General features: G+C 52.3%; 2 protein-coding genes across 3 annotated transcripts in view; one reads left to right on the top strand and one right to left on the bottom strand.

Annotated features, from left to right (window-relative positions):
- Positions 1-520: 520 nt before the first annotated feature.
- Positions 521-5,291, top strand: KCNK15 (potassium two pore domain channel subfamily K member 15). The gene is made up of 2 exons (XM_065645821.1): positions 521-812; positions 4,043-5,291. The coding sequence occupies exons 1-2, from the start codon at positions 530-532 to the stop codon at positions 4,954-4,956; spliced, it is 1,197 nt and encodes a 398-aa protein (XP_065501893.1). The 5' UTR covers positions 521-529; the 3' UTR covers positions 4,957-5,291.
- A 3,489-nt stretch (positions 5,292-8,780) lies between these two features.
- Positions 8,781-17,717, bottom strand: part of RIMS4 (regulating synaptic membrane exocytosis 4) — a 57,308-nt gene continuing 48,371 nt past the window's right edge. For both annotated transcript variants that reach the window (XM_065645589.1, XM_065645588.1), the window contains one exon: positions 8,781-16,903. In XM_065645589.1, coding sequence (XP_065501661.1) covers positions 16,685-16,903 — 219 coding nt within the window. In that variant the 3' untranslated portion in view covers positions 8,781-16,684. The remainder of the gene's footprint in view (positions 16,904-17,717) is intronic.

The following is a 17,717-nucleotide window of genomic DNA, read 5'->3' as shown; positions in this document are numbered from 1 at the left end:
TGGCACCGCAGGCTACGGGAGCAGGGTCAGCTCACACAGCCCCAGGTCACAGCCTTCAGCCAGGACGCTGGCACAAGAAACCCCTCCAGCCTGGGCGCACGCAGCCAGGTGCAACTCTGGGAAAAGGGACTGTTATTCATGTCACCCACATGGGATGAAGTGTGGCCTTGCTAACGCTCACCTCCAGCCTGGGGCTGCCGGGCACGGTGGGCTCGGGGCATGCAGGAGCCGGGCTCGCTGCAAATGGGAACCGGTACCGGTGCCTGCAGGAGCTGGTGCCCAGTGCCCTTAGGCGGCGGTGCGCGGAGCAGGCGGTGCGTGGAGCAGGCGGTGCGCGGTGCATGCAGCAGGCGGTGCGCGGAGCAGGCGGTGCGCGGTGCGCGGGGGCGCTGCGCGGGCGCGCAGGGGGCGGTGCGCGGGCGCGGGGCCGGGCCGGGCGGGCGCGGGGGATGCGCGGCGGGGCCCGCGGGGGGCGGTGGGCGCGGAGCCATGCGGAGCCCAGGCTGAGGCGCCGCGGCCGCCCCTCGCCATGAAGCGGCAGAACCTGCGCACGGCCGCGCTCATCCTCTGCATCTTCTCCTACCTGCTGGTGGGCGCCGCCGTCTTCGATGCGCTGGAGTCGGAGGCGGAGAGCGGCCGCAAGCGGCTGCTGGAGCAGAAGCGCGGGGAGCTGCGGAGGAAGTACCGCTTCTCCGCCGACGACTACCGGGAGCTGGAGCGGCTGGTGCTGCAGGCCGAGCCGCACCGCGCCGGGCGGCAGTGGAAGTTCGCCGGCTCCTTCTACTTCGCCATCACGGTCATCACCACCATCGGTGAGTGCTGGAATCCCGGTCTGTGTCCTGTGCCCCTCTGTCCTCACATCCCTGCACTCCTACATCCCTGCATCCTCTGCACCTCCACAACCTCCGACACCTCCACCACCTTTGGGTGCCCCAGGGTGAGTTGCCTGTGTGGGAGAGGCATGTCACCCTCACAAGGCTGGGACATCTCTTCAGGCCACCCCCCTGAGTTGACCCTGTGGGACCTCAGTGCACTGTGGTGGGGGAGGTAATTCAGGCAGGCTGGGAACACCCCGTTCTGGGGGATGCTGGGGTGCTGCAATGGCTGGAACCAGAAAATGTGACCTGCACGTTGTCCCAGGGAGGCGGCAGCACGCGGAGCTTCTGCAGGCGCCTTTGGGGCAGGCAGCTGCAGAAGTTGGTGGGGTGTAGGAGGGCAGAGGTGGGAGCCACATCCATCCTCTGTGCAGTGTTGTAGCCAGCAAGCCAGGCTGAATAGCTGGGCAAGAACTGTTGGCTCGTTTGTCAGCTCAAAACTCAGGATGTTTGGCTGTATGACACCTGCTTCAGGGAGCCAAGACAGCCACCAGCCACTGAACCTCGCTCTGCCTGAGCAGAACCTGCAGAGAGATGGGTGTGAATTAGCTTGGAGGTGAATCAATTGCTCTAAGCCTGTGTAGACACACACATACTAGAGCCCAGCCTCAGTTTGCCCACTTCTATTTTGCCAGAGAATGAATCTAAATTGAATGAAGACTGCCTTAATTCTAGGTGAGATTAGCCACATGGGAGTTTAACATTGTTTAATTAATCTACTTCTATTAATCCATGCACCCTGAGCATCCCATGGGGTAGACAGGCGTGAGATCCTGTGCTAATGTCATTGCTCCTGCTGGGATTTCCATCAGCAGACGCGGTTTGGAGGCAGGAGCCCTGAGGCCGAATCCTGCCCTTCCACAGCCAGCAGCCCCCTCCTCGTCTGTAGGACAGGGCTTAGCCTTACCGAGGGGCTTGGGATGGGTGAAATACGTCTGGTAGCTGAAAGCATCATCCCCCAGGACAAGGGCTGGTGGGATCAACTGTGCGGGGTTAACAGAGGACAAGAGGTGGCAGAGGGGCAGGTACCCTGCAGGCCCTGTCCTGGGGGGCTCCGTGTGCCCCCACGAGCTCCGCTGTGGTGTTTGTGCAGCTGGAAACACACATGGCCAGCAAACGGCAGTGGGTTCAGGGCACAGTTAGTGTCAGGCCCCAGCAGGAGGGGAAGATTAATGGCTTCGGTGAAGATCTACATCATCTTGTGACAGGTTATAGCTTCATTTACATTATTTGTCTGTTGACTGTGACAAACAATAGCTATGCTTATCACACACCCCGTGCGATCAATAATTTCAGCCCAGGTGCCATATTTCTAAAAGGCTGGCACGTCTGATTTCTTTATGTTGGGCTGTGCTCCAAATCTCAGTTTTAATGTTAATGTAGCTATGTTTACTCTTTCTAATTCCCTTTGTCATTTTGAAAGCATCAGTCATATGCTCTTTCAGCAGTCTCTCAGGGTACAACAACTGTTTTTCCACTTACTGCTCTTCTGGATCATTATATTTACCTCCTCATTGCTGTCATTGTATTATCTTGTAGCTTAAGACCTCATAATTGCACTCAGTTATTAAGCTTGGAACTGACTGGGGTTTTTTTTGCCAGTGCAGTCTCATGTCTGCTCTGTGTTATGTGAAATGTGGCACGCAGGCATTAAGTTTATCATTTTTAATTGCATGGGTTTATGAACAGACAGAGCAATTAGAAACCGGTCCCTTCCTGCCTGCTTGCAGTTTGGAGCACATCACTGTTGAGGATAACGCTGTCCTCAGTCTCCCAGCCCTGTCCCATCTTCTGGTCCTCCCATCACCGCCTGTTCACAGCTTCCCTAAGAGTCCTGCAAATCCACTGGCAGCAGAGGCAGAGGTGAAGCCAGGTCACAGCTTTGAACAAGAGTGAGAAATAAAAAAGGATGGTTTCCTCCCATATTTTGATGCAAAAGTCATGTGGTTACCTGGAACAAGTGAAAATATAAATAGCTGTTTGCAACAGGCCATGCAGCAGCATGGGAAGGAGCCGGCGCTGTCCTGCAGGTGCCTTCAGAAGGAAGTTTCCAGCCCTGGCAGTTTCTGATATGAACTCAAAAGAAAGGCTTGGTGCCCTTGGATGCTGTTACCCCCTACGCTCCATGACTCCCTTGCACTGAGTTAGTTACTCATCCACTTAGGTCAGAGGCCACCAATTTCTGTAAAGCCTCTATAATTGAGGTGGGTGCAGAATCACTCAAGTCCGGAAGATCGCGGTGAATACCTCATTACGACTCATGGCATAATTGTGTGTGTCCTTGAGTCACAGCTCTGAAACTTGGAGCAAGGTGGGGAAATTAAATCTCAGAGGGTGTTCAAGGAGAACCTTGTCCTGCCTGAGCTCCTTGTCCCTGGGACAAGGTCTGACAAGGCTGTGGTGACATAAATCCTTCCCTGCATTTAAAACAGCACAGCCCCTCCTCCCCAATGATCCAGCAGTGTTTTAGGTCTGAGTCTTAGTGACACTGGAGTACATCTGAAGTTGCTCTGCAGGAGTCCTCCCAGACTTAGCTGCTCCTGTGGGGACTGGCCCTATAGCATAGGCACCCTATAGCTCCTGTCCAACACGCCATGCAGTAAACGATCATATAGCTGAGAGTCAAAGATGCACGTGGCACTGGAGGGCTCAGGGGACAGGAATGGGTGCCAGGAGGACGTGACGATGGCCCTGCAAGGGTGATGGTGGACACAACTGGCTGCGCAGAGTGACCTGGCACTGCTGGTCTCAGTGTCGCGCGGAGCCCTCGTCCTCCCGCTCTGTGGGGATCCAGGTTTCCCCGCAGACCTGGCACCAGCACAGCATCCATGCCTCTGAATTGCTCGTGAACTGCAGCAGCTTTGCAGACCCCAGTCGAGCTCTAGGGCTCCTCTTGGCCTTCACAACCTCATACAAGCCCAGGGGCTGTCAGGAGGGCACCTTTTATCTTTGCAGGCCAAATGAGGTTCTGCCCACACGATACGGCAATGTGCCATCAGCCCAAAGGATGTGGCATCCCATTGCCCCATTAGAATTGCCTGCGGATCTCTTAGTGTTTCATTTTCCATTTTCTCCTCCATTCCCCTACTGCTCCTCTTGGTCCCAGGGCAGCTTTGCTGGAAACCCCAGCCGGGGCTTGATGCCTGCCTTTCCTCTTTCATTCGCAGGCTATGGACACGCTGCCCCGGGCACAGATGCTGGCAAAGTTTTCTGCATGTTCTACGCCATCCTGGGCATCCCCCTGACACTGGTCATGTTCCAGAGCCTGGGCGAGCGCATGAACACCATTGTGCGGCTTCTGCTCAAGAAGATCAAGAAGTGTCTGGGCATGAGGACAACCAATGTCTCCATGGAGAACATGGTCCTCGTCGGCTTTCTGTCCTGCATGGGGACCCTGTGCATCGGCGCAGCAGCCTTCTCTTACTTCGAGGGCTGGACTTTCTTTCATGCCTATTACTACTGCTTCATAACCTTGACCACTATTGGCTTTGGAGACTTTGTGGCTCTGCAGAAGAACGAGGCTTTGCAAAAGAAGCCCCCGTACGTGGCTTTCAGCTTCATGTACATCCTGGTGGGCCTGACCGTCATCGGCGCCTTCCTCAACCTGGTGGTGCTGCGGTTCCTGACCATGAACTCGGAGGATGAGCGGCGGGACGCTGAGGAGCGCGCCTCGCTGAGGAGAGCCCGCAACAACATCCACCTCAAGCCGAAAGAGGACAGCCGGAGCGGCAATGCAATTTTTCTGCCCGTAGAGGACAGGACGAGCCAGATGAACCTCATCCCGCTGGTCCACGAGGACGCGGGGAGACAGCGGCGCCAGTCGGCCAACTCGGCGGCCGCCGTCCCCTCCTTCTGCACATGCCTGTGCTACAGACCTCAGCTGTGCGGCAGCCCCGTGCCCTCCCACCCCGAGACCCTGAGCTGCCACACCAACCCCGTGTATTACAACTCCATTTCCTACAAAATCGACGAGGTCTCCCTGAGCACGCGGGGTCAGACCGGCTCTTCCCCGGGGAGCACTTTATCATCCAGCAGCCCTCACTGCCGGCAACTCTCCCGGCTGCGGAGGAAATCCATCTAGGAGCATGTGCTGAGCTGTACTCAGTGCTCGAGTCTTAGTATGATGATAAATTAAGAACAGAAATGTCAGGTCCCTCTTACTGCTCTCATTTCTTCTCCTGCCCTCCCCATGCAGCTGGCAGCCAGCCCCACGCAGGGTCCAGCAGGAACCTTTAAACCCCGTTGAGAAATAATCATTTCTTTTTGCAGGCACTGGATGACATTGTGTTTTTCTTTGCTTTTCCCAAGTAGGTTCAAGCATTTGGGTCTGGCAAGAGGCTGCCCCGGTGTGAAGTCCAGCAAGCTGTAGGTTTGCTTTCCCACCTCCCTGCCCCCCCAAAAAGACGTTGCTGCCCTCCTGCCCTGCCTAACCCTGGCTGTGGCCACTGCCAGCCTGTGCTGCTTGCTACATGGGCTGGATTGCACTTGCTGAGAGCGTATCAAAAGCAAAGCCCGTGTTAGCAAGCCCTGCAGGGCTGGAGATGTTTAAGCTGTCCCCTAGCAGCAGGTGCAGGTAAGTCGGTGCCATGCAGCAGGTTTGCAGCTGGTGGGTGGGCAGGAGAGGACAGTCCTGCCGCTTGGCATGTGTGGACAGCTTCATGGCACTGTGTCTCCCACACCAGCCCTCCAGGTCTGCACTCAGGCTTGTGGCTGGCTCTGTATTTTTGGAAGCTGGAGGTCCACACGCTCACCTACATACCCACCAGCACACCTTACCTCACTGCTGGCAGGTCCTCCAGGCTGGGCTGGCTGGTGGGACATCATGTCCCATTCGCAGGGAAGCTGAACCCCTCCAGCCCAGCCACAGTCCTCTGCAATGAGCCCAGACTGTGCCAAGGACACAGCCCCAGGGACAGCCTCGCTCAACCACAAAGGCTTTGCCACCTGCAAAGGGTTTGGCCCTGATGAGATCGTTAGCTAAAATCACCCTTTTCTGCACTGCCTTTCCTCCAGCTGGCAGCCCAGCAAACGTGTCTGCTCTTCATCTTCCCCAGTCCCCATGACCCCCTGGGTTTGTGCTGGTTGCTGCTGGGGTTATGAGGGATGGGGTGAGCCCATCTCAGTGTGAGCCCCCGGGTGCGATGCGGGACCCGCACAGCCCTGCCTGTTCCCAGCTGGTCCCCCCCACCATGGCCTGTGCCCATCTTCCCTTGTCTGCAAGAAAGCAGGACTGGGCTCTGAGGGCAGTCGCAGCTCTGATTCACTTATTTTTTCCTCCATAAACAGACATTTTCACTCTTAGTTCTATTTAAATACCCTCCGAGGTGTTTTCCTGGAGGAAAATCCTCTTTTCCCGGTGGGAAGGCACGCAGAGCGCCAGCACTGGGAAGGCCTCAGGGCAGGCTTTGCTCTCTCCCTTTTTTTGTTCTAGGCAGTTTAATAAAAGGTGAATCCAGCTGGTGATGGTTGGTTATTTGTCACAAGGGGGAGCAGAGGGATGTGTCTGAGCCCCAGCCCTGCCGGGGGAGGAGAACACCAGGGCTGGCTCCCCTGCCGTGGGGGTGTGCGCAGTGTCTATATCCAGGGACATTATCCCTGTGGATAGTCACTGGGATGTCTGGGCATCAGAGAGAGGAGGGGGTCAGAAGGGCTGACCCAGAGCTGGGAAGCAGCTGGGTCTCGTTGCCCATCATGGGATGGTGTCTTTGCCCCAACACAGGGATGCCCTGGGCTCCTCCACCCTCCTTGGTTGGTGACCCTTGTGTTTCTGACCTTTCCTGTGCTTGGGCTTCACTGGAGGTTGCTTTGGGCTTTGATGTCACCCCAAATCTGTGCAGGCTTGTTGCGATTAGGACTTTCTTCTTCCAGTCTCTGAAATGGCAGGGATTTGGGCTTCAAGAGAAGTGATGCCCGAGTGAGCAAGTACAGGGACGGGCAGGAGCCCTGACTGCCGGGGCCGCTGGCAGGAGAGCAGAGCGGTGCTGGCAGGACGGGGCTGCCTGTGTGGGTGAGGGGGCGTCCCCACCCCTGCCGTTCTGGGGGATGGTCCCTGCCAGGTTCTCCACTGCACTGGAGGCAGAGATAGGACTTTACACCCACGCTCGAGGTGCAGTGTGGCTGTGGTAGATCCATCCTTCCTGCCCTGGGCAGCAGGACTCATGTAGGACACTCAGCACTTCCCAGCCTCAGCCTGTCCCCTCGTCCCATGTGCAGGCAGGGAACGGACAGTGACAGAGCCTGAGCTCAGCCACAAGCTGTGAAGAGCCTCCCAACACCAAAAAGCCCTGGCTGCAGTTCCCCCAGGTGCTCAGCAGCTGCATTGCTTTGCACCAGCAGCCCCAAATCTGGGCCAGCTGTGTGAGGCTTGGGTTAAATAGAAAGCGGGGGAGGGAGGAGAAAGCAAGTTGTGAGCGTATGCAGCAGGGTTAAAAATGAGACTTTCATTGGCTTCTTAGGTCCTCAGTGATGTTCTTCCATGTTGATCCCACCAGCTCAGCCCCTGTGCTGCCATGTCCCATCTCCCCACACCCTCACTGAGCCAGGGGTGTGATGTGGTGCCCCTGCCATCAGTGCCGTGCAGGGGACAGACATCTCGCTCTCGCCCTTTCCATGTTGACCCTGGGACACCCTCGCAGCGGCCAGGATGGAGCCAGCACCTCCCTCCTTCCACTCTCACGGAAGGAAGCAGCTCTCCAATTCCCGCACGAGTCAGAGCCCGTGTGTCATCACCGCGGTGAAGCCCACCTCGTCTGGAGCTGGGCGCAGGAGAACCACCAGAACCCGGAGGCTGAGCCAGCCTCTCGCTCTCCCTCTGGATTCAGTGCCGTGCTGCCAGCACTCAGTTGCTCCCTGCTCACGCTGCAGAGCCTGGTACCTGACGATGCAAAAGCAAAGCCCAGCAGAGGCACCAGGGCTGGCGGCACGATGACTGCACAGTGGAGCCTGTTTCGGGTGGAGGATGGAGATGGCGAGGAGCTGATGGCACAGAAAGCAGGGCACCTGCTCGGGTTTGTTGCTGCTTGGCAATTTAGTTGCTTAGTGATGGCCAGAGCCCCATCCTGCTTTGGGAAGCTGGTGAGGAGATGCCATTCACCCCTCAGTGCTGGGCTGGGCTGCCCTGAGCTCCCAGCCACTCGCAGGCGGGAGAACTCATCCTCCTCATCCTCCTCCTTCCTCCACCGCTGCCCCGCCAGGGCTGTAGCTGCAGTGGGTGGGTGGCTGAAGCTCCCAGTGACCTGGGACACTGCAATCCCTCATAGTTCCATGGGGAAAGGGCTTGCAGTGGCTCCCCGAGGAGCCCTGCACATTCCCGTCACCTCCTCCTGTGGACCCTGCAGCAGAAGTCAAACCAGAGCCCCCAAATGCTCCCCGAGGGCTCACAGCTGGAGGCCATCCTGGACCTGCACACCCAGGAACACCCATGGGTCTCCTTCCCCAAGGGTCCCCAGGCTCCCCCTGCACCTACCCTGACTCCTGGTACTCCCAACAGCCAAGGCCAGGGGTATTTTTTTAGGCCAGTAGCATCTTCACCTCCAGGGTTTCAAAATCAACCTCTAATGGCCAGTGTTGACCACGAAAGGCCAGGAGCACAGGGCTTTATGACCGGGGCAGCGAGCAGAGCACAAGCCGGGAGCAAGCCTGGAGGTGCCCACGGCCAAATGACATTTGGAAATGGTGCAGGGAAATGCAGGTTTGAAGCTGGGGTGGGTTCAGAGAGAGCACCAGGAGGGAGCCTGGGCCAGCTGAGCTCCTCTCATTCCCTGTAGGCACAAGGAGAAGGGAAGGGACAGCTGAAATCTTAGATTGAAGATAATGGTGGTGGCAATAGAGAGGGCAGAGACGCTCCACAGAAAACCTCCAACACAGCACAGGAAAAAAAAAAAAAAAAGGTTTTATTATCACCATTATCAACATTTTCATTAGCTTAACACTGAATTGTAAATCACTCAATCATTACATATTGTCTGAATAAAACCTACAGACAGGAAAAAAGTACAGCAGAATCCTCTCCTGCCGGCGGCACACCAGCGATGCCGGACGGCGTCCACCTTCCACCCAAGGCAGCCCACGCACCTCGCGAGCCACTCGCCACGGTGGCAAGCAGCCTGCCCAGCTCCATTGCCTGTGCTCCCTCCAGCTCCACGGAGATTACCTCCAAAAAGTTTTGGAGAGGGTTACAGAGCCCAAAAAGAGCAAACCAGCCGCCCCCACTCCTATGGAAAGGGAGGAGGAGTAGCAACTGTGTAGTGCCCCTGCAAAGGTATTGGGGTTTTGCGGAGCAATTAATGAAGTAAAAAGGCTGAACCCCATGAAAGCGGATTTCCCTCCCGTGGCCAGGCCCCTGGGCAGCGGGGGGACAAGGCAGAGCAGCGGCACTGGGCTGGGCGGCGAGCAGGGACGGGCAGAGGCCAGCTCTGCGGCACGGCTCCCCGCGGGATGCAGCCTGCGGTGCAGAGATGCTGCGGGCAGCATCAGCCCCCTCGGCTTGGAATAAGGCCTCGTATCGAGAGGGGAGAACCCACGTAGGGAGCAGCGGGCGCAGCGGAAAGCAAAGAGACCCTGGAGGAAAGCTCGCTGGGAGCTCCCCTTCTCCCCGGCCAGGACAGGGGCAGCTCCCTGCCTGCTCCGTACGGCTCCTCACGCCTGCGTGAGCTGCCGAGCCCTGGCAGAGACCCCTCGTCCCTACTAAGGACGGGAAAAGAATGACCCTCTGCGGTCTGAACTAAGGGCTGCCACAAAACACAGGCAGGACACTGGCATCCCAGGGGGCGTCAGGCCATGGCAGTGCTGCGTGAGGGGTCTCGGGGACCCCAGTGTCCCCAGGGTGCCATTCCCACCGGGCGCAGGGAGCAGAACGCAGGGGGAAGGCGAGCCCAGTGCCACGGGGCTGGGGGAACATGCCTTGGATTCACTCCCCAACCCTCACTCCTGCTCCAAAGCCAAAACCAGCTCCAGGTTGAGGAGATGGAATCACCACAGCAGAGACTAGTGAGCAGCACTGGGTATGGAGCAACAGCCCCAAAGAAAAAACTGCTGCAGGATTTGAAATTCCAGGCTGGTGTTTAGTGGGATCTAGAGCCTGGGAGGGCAGCTATCCTGACCTGTGGTGCCCAAACTACAACAAAAAGTAGCTCCTGGAAAGCTTGTGGGCATGGCTTCAGCAGAAGGCGTGCCTTGATCCTTCCCTGGGGTTGCTTCTGCCCTGGAGAGCAGAGCTCGGTGCTGCCCCTGCCAGATAAAGCCCCTTCCTTGCCCCACGCGAGGTGCCCAGCGTGCCGTGCAAATGCAAAGGCTGCCTGCCGACCCGGCAGAGCAGGGTTTCACAACATAGCTTTGGTTGCCATTTTAGCTACTGGAAAGCCGTGAAGGGGAAATCGTTAGGTCGTAGCCTCTGTTTGCTGGTGCTCTGTAAAGGGCTGGTGCCGGCTCCTTCTCAAGTCTCAGCCGCTAAAGTGCAAAGAACCAAATGCTACAAGAAACTCTCCCCAGTTGTTCTCCTCCACCAGGATGAGAGCAGCTCCCGCAGGGAAGGGAGGGCAGGGGGGTGGCCGCATCATGGGGAAAGCTTGAGGGTCCCCGGGAACAAGCCTGATGCTGCTGTTGTGGGCGAGTGGCTGGGCAAGGGATGGACGTGTGGCTGCTCGGGCACCGGGACGCTGGCCACCGGGCAGAGAGGAGCCTGGCAGCCCGAGTTTAAGACTCGCTAGCCACATTTTGACAATACCTAATCACTGGCAAACTCCTCAGGAATTCCGTGCTCACAGGCGCAGGCTGGAAAGCCGGGCAGGGCGCGGGAGGGCAGCTCTGGGTCTCTGCCACGCCGGGTTTCATGAGTGTCCCACGGCCGCGGCTGCTGCGTCCTGAGCAAAGGGCTCATCCGAGGGACTGGGACAGCGATTGCACAACCAGATGTCACCTCCCCAAGGGAACCCGGCATTTTCCAAAGCGTTACTGTGTGCCCTGTGCCTGTATACATTTGTACAGACACACACGTACGGACACCCATGTGCACTGGGGTAAAACATGAAAAGCCTTTCACTTGATCATCCTTTTTTCTAAATGTTTGGCTCAAATTTGGCAGCTGCGATTTCATTTTAGATGCTTGCTCCAGGTCCGAGTATGCCCTTTGCATTACTGAAGGTGCTACAACGTGTTGTGTCCTGGACTTCTCTACAGACAGCACTTTGCGTTTACATGGCTCTTTTTATTCTCAAAGCTTTTCACAAAAAAAAAAAAAAGAAAAAAAAAAAATATTTCATCATTGACTGGGGCTCCCAGCATCACTGGGCCAGTGACCTGCTGCCTACATGGCCAGCAGACTCTCAATCTCGAGAACAATGTGAAGACTTTTCCTATGGGAAATGCTGCGAGAAATCCACAGGCAATGAACGGGGATGCTGCTTTGAAGCTGCTTTATTTTACACACTGCATCAATGACAGAGCTGAATTAAAATCCAATATCCTGATCCTGCCACTTCGGAAAAATCTTTAGACGAGCCCAGCATTATTTAACTTCTAAAGAACAGCACGGAACAGCCTGCTCCTGTTTTACACATCAGTCCCCCGTGATCCTCTGCGAAGGTGCAATCTCTCTGCCTTGGGTGGAATTTTCTAACAAAATGGACAAATACCATCTATGGAATGGACAAAATAACCCACAAAGCCTTTAAAGAAGAGCAGCTCAATCTGCTGCTCTGAAAAAAACCCTCCCCTTAGCTTGCCCCCGGTATCTCGAGGAAAACAGGCAGCTGTCAGGCAGAACTCGTGTGGCCCTGGGGTGCAAAGGCTTTTTTGCTTTATCAGGGCTACAGTGGCAGTGGGAACCATTCTCATCGAGTTACAAACACTAGATAGCCTAAGAAAACCAGGGAGATCGAAACAGTCGTGAAGTTTGTATCGAAACTACTTTTTACCTCTGTAATATGAAGTCACCTACAGCCGTTTCATTCTTCAACTAAGAGAGATTTCACGTCAGTGGGCACATACACTCACAGAGAAGTCTATAGGATGAATATATCTCACAAGGCAACAGCCCAGTCTTGGTTATGGTGTTTTGTTTTTGTTTTTTTGTTTTTTTTTTTTTACAATCAAAGTTAATATGGATCTTTTTCAAAAGTGATGTCATTGAGATTGAAGACAATTATAAACTGTATCAACAATGTGTACTACAGCCCGCAAGTCACAATCTGTGCACACCAAATGGAATATATTATTGCTTGTTAGCCTATTAGACTTTCTTTATAAAAAGATTTTTATACAGAGTACAGGATTATGACAAAACTAGCTAAGTAGTTCTCATCTTGAAAATACAACATCGATTCTTTCAACAAAGGCCTGAATAGTATCTGAGAGTTAGTGAACAATAACAAATACTTACTAATAATTTTATGGCCAGTTTGAACAGAATTTCTTATAGGACTCTTTTCTGGTGTTTATTTACATATGCCTCTTTTCTTTTGGAAAAAAGTTGATAAAATATAACAAGGAACATAGAAATCAAAAGAATGAGTAAACTTCATACCAAGAACATTAAACATTTTTGAAAACACTAAATTATGTTATCCGTTAAAAAACATACATCGTTTTGTCTTTAAAGAAAAATATTTTTTCCTGTTTTAAAATATTACCAACAGCATGTAATAAACTAACTTAAAATGAGTTTCATAAAAAAGTTCTCTTGCTGTCTAAACATTACTAAACACGCTTAGGTTGAGATTCTGTTAACTGCCTCAACATCTTAAAAATAGCTCCTTTACAGGAACTTGTGATATTCATACTCCAGAAGACCTGCAAATTTAGAACAGTACATTGATAAAGGTCCTGGTAGCTAGAAACAATAAATAGATATTTTAATTCAAAGCAAATAATTCTGCAACGTCCTTTTGAAAGAATCCACGGCCAAGAAGTGGGGATGTACTTGGCTAAACAATGAAGTCCCCTGGTCCCGTCCCTGCCCCGCAGCACAGGGATGCTCAGCCTGCCCAGGCGGCTTCGGCTGCGGGATCAGGACCCGGGGGCTGCATCGCAGGGTGAGGACCTTGTGTCGGCTCTGCAGCATCCCAGCTGTGTCAGGACAAAGGGAAAGCAACGCCAGGACACTGGGAAAATATCGCTTTTTTTTTTTTGCCCGAACGAGCCAGGACACACACGGTCACGGCCGCGTTCTGCTCGGAGCACAAAGAGCACAAAGCCGGGTGTGAGCAGGTTCGCTCTGCTCTGCAGAGATTCCCACTGCGCAGAGATCGCTCTGCTCCCAGGGATGCTCCCACCATGAGGATTTCTTTGTTTTCCATGGCAATAGTAATGCAAGGTAACATTTAGGGACCAGCTCTCCATTATTTTGGGGGTTTTTTTGGCAAGCGATCTTCCCATTACTATTAAAATGTGGTATTTTGGCTTGGCAGTGTTAGGTTAACGGTTGGACTCGATAACCTTGAACGTCTTTTCCAACCTAAACGATTCTATGATTTCATGCACGATGAGCAGGGAATTAGCCCTGAGCTGGGCAGGTGTTTCTCTCTCCTCAGTCTCATTCCTCACCATTGTGCTCAGACTAAAAATACTATGAAGACTTTTTCTTTTTTTTAAGTCTCCCGCTCCTCCTCTCTCCCCCTCGCTGACTATAACCAACAGCCAGACTCAGACACAGGAAAAAAACTCAGTCAGGACTCGCAAAGGGCACCAAAGCTGAGTTTTCAGCTGCTCATCACTCCAGCAAACTGCTGCTTTTTACACGACTACACTGGTAATCCCAGCTGTCATACCGCATCCCCTTACAAACTGGCAAGTCAAAATTTTTTTGGGGAAAAAAAAAAGGTTAGGCTTTATAAAAATAAGCTATGTCAGGCCTGAGATTTGCCTTGGATGGACAACTAGACTTCTTTTTTAACTATAATGCGCCGTGGTCAGTGCAGGAATCGCAGGCAGGAGTGAACCAAGAATTTAGACCCCAGGGAACTGTGCGATGCCCCTGGCCTCACTGCGCCCGTGGGCGCTCTCAGAGGGTCCCGCGAGTCCGCTTTACAAAAAAGATCATCCCCACGCGCCCGTGGACGGGACTTGGCTGTGCAGGGCGGGCAGGGGCTGCAGCGTGGGCTTACTGGGGAGAAACGGGACTTGGGAGTGAGGAGAAACAAAAGCGAGAACCACCAGACTACACAAAAAATGCAGAAGAAAACAGGACGGAGCAGACTGTTAAAATTGCCTCCAGATTTCAGGAGCTGAGACGTTAACAAAAATAACAGGAGTAGAACTGTAATTTTTTTTTTTTTTTTTCTTTTTACCTGACAGTGACCTTTTAGCATGATAGTCCTCGGTGTTAAGTGGTCCTATTGTAACTAAACCGATCGTCTTGGAGCCTGCAGAGCTTTCGGAGGGGTCAGATATGGAGACACGCGGCCCTCGCCGGGCGCACAGGAACCGAGCTCTTCAACAGTCATTAGACAAAGTGTTCTGGGGAAATATTTTTGGCATACATAGTCTCCTACTCCCCACCAAAGCCTGCGAAAATGTTGCATTCATCTTACCGGACATGGGAAAACCGTGATTAACTGTCTGTTCCTGGTAGATAATGTCCAAACTAAGTGCCAATATAAAGTTTTCAGCATAACTTAAGACAGAAGCTCCGTTACAGCTGCCAGGTCTGGCATGGACCCGGAGCTCCCCACAGTCCTTTTAAATACATAGTTATTAAAAGATCCAGTGCTACAAACCACTAAATCTACCTAATCTATTCTAGTTCATACACATATTGTACAATATTGCCTAGTACTCACTACATACCAAGAGGAAAAGATGCTGACTTGAATTACAGTAAATGTGCTTTTAAAAAAAAGGAAAATAAAAGAGAGCCACAACATAGTTTGATCAGCATGCAACAAACTTTCTTCAGCTAATATATAGAAATTGTCTAATACAATTAGAAAAAATAATTAGTGAGAGGCCAGAGACATATTTGATCAAGGAAATTATGAGATTTATCTGAAATGTTGAGGCTTTTGCCACTGAAGACTCAAAAAACTATTCATTCTATGTCCCTTATCCTCTTTCCCTCTCCTCTACATTATATAATTTTTACAGAGATTATTGTAAGGCCTATTATTTTTGCATCTAACCTGTAATTTATCTCAAAATAATTTGAAATGCCACAGACAAGCTAGGACCAAAAGAAATTGCTTTCACCATCCACTCAACACTCATGCTTTTATTCTAACAAAGCTGAGGTCCACATGCAGAAATAAATGTTCAGTATGCCTCTACGACAGGTCAAGAACCTGCTCATTCCTAAACGTCACATGGGACCTTCACTTTTAAATCACAAAGGAAAACATCTCCAAAAGCTTATTCTGATACAGCAGTCGTCAAATCCTCAGGAGGAACCAAGACAAAACCTAACCGAAACAGGTCAATCAAGAGAAAATCTTTGGAGATTCTCTGTGATTTGGGGTAATACGATTTTAATTGTCTGAAAGCTCTAGTGCACTTACTCCAGCACAAGGCTCTGCCAACAGCAGCTGCTGTAGCTCGGAGAATGTGCTTTACCGGCCTAATCTACAGGATTCGTCTAAACTTCAATTAACAAAATACACATGCTGTGACCACTGCGTCTTCAGATTCCTCACCCACCACCTCTCCATACTTTGGGGATTGCATCTCCTCTTGCAAGACACTCGACAAAGTTTATGTACTCCCGAGACTGCCTACAGCACCTCTCTCTGCACAAGGAAGGTTACGTGCTCTCCAGCACCTTCTTATCAGACGACAAACTGGGGTTTCTTTCTTCTGCACCCCCACAAACCTCAATCTCCTCTCCTGTGGCAGGAGAAACCAGCCCTGTTCCAGGTCAGTCCACAGGCAGCATCTCCAGCAGATATGTACCAGCACAAAGGAGACGGGAGAAAAGCAGGAGATGAAAGGCATCGTGACTGAAGGATGCAGAGCAACAAACAAGGGAGTCAGTAAATTGCAGAACGTTGTATCTGACAATACAAAACATTTCTCAAGCTGTAAGTCTGATGTTCGGCTCCTCCTTCTAGTGGTGTGTTTGGTTTTTTTGTGTGTTTTTTTTTTTTTTTTCTGAGAAAATTTGCAGTTAATTAGCCTGCTAAACTCAAACTCTGTTCAAACTGTCTGGTCTAAGTAGGTGCTACTTATTCTCCCACCAAGTATGCTTCATCAGCAGTGTTAGACAAGTAATGCAGTAAAGACACTTGCTGGTAATTTGGCACGGTTTGAAAACACAACGATGACAGTGTTACAGTTAACGTGACTCACTGATAGGGAACTGATCCTAAAGAAAGAGTTGCAGGTTTCTTTCTTTTTCTTCCTTTTGAGAAGAGAGACCTTAAAAAATCCCAATGCTTCCTCTCTTAAACTTCCTGCTCTTTTTAGGTCAGGTATTGGCCTCTGAATTTTTCAGGTACTTCCTCGTGAAAGAAACTGTATTAGAAATTTCTAAGATGTACAGTTAAGAAAAACTTTCTTACTCCCCCCAAATTCTTTCAAACACTGCAACTTTCCAAGGTTAATACTGATCTGAAACAAGGGTCCAAGAATGACAGCGAGAGAAGTGAAACAAGAGGTGTATGTCTAATTTGACAACTAGGACTCATGCCCCACGGCACCTCCTCCTCGGACGGAGAGGGCTCAGCGCCCCCCCCCTCATCTTCTGTCTAAGGTCACTGGTTTATCCTCCTCTTCCAGCTCCACAAGAACTGATTGAACATGCACTGCGCTTGAGGTCAGAGTTCCAGCAAACAAAACCTTGACAGCATGTTTAAAAAACAAAAGCAGTTCCCCTTCCTTACTCACTAAGACCTGTCACAGCAGGGTCCCACTGTGCTCTCCAGGGAAAGCTGGGAGGACTGGCGCAGGAGCGGGCCCGTCGTGGGATCCACCATCGAGGAGGTCGGGAAGAGCTTGTACCAGCCGATCGCTAAAGTTGACAAATCCAGTTCTTCCAGGAGGACCCTGGCAACTCCCATGAAGTGCTTGCGCTCCATGCGCCCGTAGTTTCCCCAGACTATCACCTTGGGAACAAGAGGGGTGAGCACAGTTAATCCTTCGACCTGTACACTTGCTTGGGAAGCACAAGTCTGATAAATCCTCATTTCTACTCATCCAACTTCCCAGGGCTTCACTACAGTCCAAGAACAGCAGAAAGGTTTATGCTACCAACAGGTGACGTGAAACTCTGGCTGATGATTTCATTTTTTTTCTTTAAGCACAGTTTTACAAATCCTGATGTTGTCAGACTTTCTTTTCCTCCTCTGTGGAAAAGGGGTGAATGCACATGGGGATGAGACATCATTCTGCTGTTCTAGTTCTGTTCTAGCACGTGCACAAAGTATCCCCGGAGCTGCAGCTCCAACACCTGAACGTAAAGCCCGGTCCTGGCACAGTAACACACCTTGGACACAACAAGAGGTGGTCTGTGCGAAAAGGGCAGGAAGGGCTCCTGATCTGCAAAAATACACCAACACACACACACAAAAAAAGGTGGGCAGCAGCTTGGGTCAAGAGCCAACAGTCTGAGGAAAAGAGAATGTCTTAACTTCTGCACTCAGAGCTTGTGACAGATGGTGACGAGGGACAGCCACTCACCTGGAGAAAGGGCAGGAGCCGAGCGCTGGCAAGCGGGACAGTGACGTGAGGGACACACGTGGAGTGGCATGCAGGGGAGGCAGAACAGCCTGCGAGAGAGGCTGGCAGACGCAGAGGAAGGGCTAATGAGAGAGAGCTGGCAGGCGAGCAGGGAGAGCTGAATCACGCTTACGACACGACGGAGACCAGTGGGTGGAAGGACATGTGTGAGGGTCACAGGCTCGGGCATGCTGGAGCTCT

This window comes from Caloenas nicobarica, chromosome 15 (genome assembly GCF_036013445.1).
Source record: "Caloenas nicobarica isolate bCalNic1 chromosome 15, bCalNic1.hap1, whole genome shotgun sequence".
Taxonomy (NCBI): Eukaryota; Metazoa; Chordata; class Aves; order Columbiformes; family Columbidae; genus Caloenas; species Caloenas nicobarica.
This window is presented reverse-complemented; position numbering and strand designations above follow the sequence as displayed.